This window comes from Alternaria postmessia (assembly GCF_024291825.1).
Source record: "Alternaria postmessia strain BMP 2775 chromosome Unknown scaffold_234, whole genome shotgun sequence".
Taxonomy (NCBI): Eukaryota; Fungi; Ascomycota; class Dothideomycetes; order Pleosporales; family Pleosporaceae; genus Alternaria; species Alternaria postmessia.
The window spans coordinates 13333-15162 of NW_026260307.1; the positions used below are offsets into that span (position 1 = coordinate 13333).

Genomic DNA, 1830 nt, shown 5'->3' on the forward strand with positions numbered 1-1830 from the left:
GTTCCTCGCTAGGAGTTTTCCACGCTAGACCCAGGTATCTACACAGCTCGACGTACTCTGCATGGGACTGGAAGTACAGTTGGCCAGCGAAGAGGTTGAGCTGAACAATCTGGCTTCGAAGAAGGCTCAAGCTGTCTGCGGAGAACTCGCGGCCAACGCAATACAGATCAAGCGTGTCGAGTGGGCCATAGCTCTGATTGGGACGCGGAGAGTAAAGATGCAGCGTCACTAGCTTTGACTTTCGAACTTTCGCAACGAGTTGTTCGGCTTCGAAAGGACTAAGAATAACCAAACACCAATCAGCGGAGGGCTCATACCCTGTCGCAATAGATAGGATCCATTGCACAGGCCTGAGATATGAGTCCGAGACGTACAAGTCTGACATGACTCCTTGCGGGTGCTTGACAGTGCGCTCGAAGTCCGCTGTCATGAGCAGGTCTTTTGGGAATCGTTCAAGATCGAAATGTTTTGCAGCACTCGTTGACTTCAGAGCCTGAAACGCGGGTATGAATGCGTCTGATCTTGCCGAAAAGATGCCAGCGTCTACCAGTCTGACAAGATCGGGGTGCAGTTCGTGCTTCTCAGCTTCCATAGGTGCAGGTCTCTGAACTTCGCGCTCTTCCTCGATTTCTGGAGAGAGCTCTCTCTCTTGCTCTTCTTGAAGCGTTGCTGTGTCTAGAGACACTGCTTCGAAGTCGCGATAGCGCTTGAGGATCTCCCGAATGCTACTGTTGGTGGTGTCCCAGTCCCTCATTGCATCGGATAGATTACCAGGACGAGGTCGATAGCGATCTTCGAGGCTTTGCGCTTCTGTTTCGAGAAACGCTTTCGCTTGTTCTACAGTTGTTTCCGCTCCATTCAGGTAACCCTTGTGGTCCTCATAGCGGTGACCTTGAGCAGCCCACAAAGGTATGTTCCGCCGCATGTCTGCCCACGTCTCTGCGATTGCCCATGCCAAAAGATCGGAAACTTCTATCTCTGTACTGCACGACTTTGAGGTGCACTGCAGAATCTTTGTCTGTATTTCTTCCGGGATGCAGAAGACGATTGACTGACCCTTGCCCAGCTTCCGCATCCGCATACATGCTTGCACTAGCGCATCCTTTGTCAATTTTGCGCCTAACGTTACGGCGGCCCGGTAGTGCTTCGGCATCCTCAGATCCGTTCCCCGGGTGTGGGCCTGGTCGAGGTATACAAGACATTCTTCCAGATGCTTCGAAAACGGCGATGTTTGCAGTCGTTCAACGCAGCCATTGTGATCGAGAACCGAGAGTTCTTCGTTGTCGTTGAAGAAGATGGCTGCTTTTGCCTTGATGCCGTTTGAGTTGCTTATGCGAAGCCACGTTTCAGCCACTTGAAAGTTACTGAGCTCCAATATTTGCGCACCAGCATCGAGGATTACCCGAGTCGGTAGTTCCATTGCGTCGACGATCTCCAGTAGATGCTCAGCATCTGCCTGCGACGGTAGCAATTTAACAGAATTCTCATCCTGCAGTAGGTAAGCCAACACTAGGGCATTGGTGTGGTTCTGTTTTTCGGAATCAAGATAATGGACGCTGAGTGGGAGTACTTGACGTGAGTCGTTCGTGCCGCTGAAGCCCGTCGTGGGATGAGATTTAACGGCACCAAGGTCCCAGCCGGATGCAGAGAGCTTGGATGGAAACTCCTTCATTGCCTTGGGGAAAACAACGTGGGACAGAAAATAATCGATGGCACCTTTCGAATAACGAAGCGATGGGAATATCTCCGCGATGCACTGATGACGATCTTTAATGTTGATACCCGTGAGATGCTGGAAGGCCTCGGGAAGAGCTCTTGCCGAGCGGACCC

General features: G+C 51.6%; 1 protein-coding gene across 1 annotated transcript in view; it reads right to left on the reverse strand.

Moving 5' to 3' along the window:
- The window catches only part of J4E82_011571 (uncharacterized protein), a gene marked incomplete at both ends in the record, with an annotated part of 1956 nt that extends 284 nt beyond the window's left edge, over positions 1-1672 (reverse strand). Inside the window, one exon of the mRNA XM_051737775.1 lies at positions 57-1672. Within this exon, the coding sequence (XP_051582469.1) occupies positions 57-1672 (1616 nt within the window). The remainder of the gene's footprint in view (positions 1-56) is intronic.
- Positions 1673-1830: the final 158 nt, after the last annotated feature.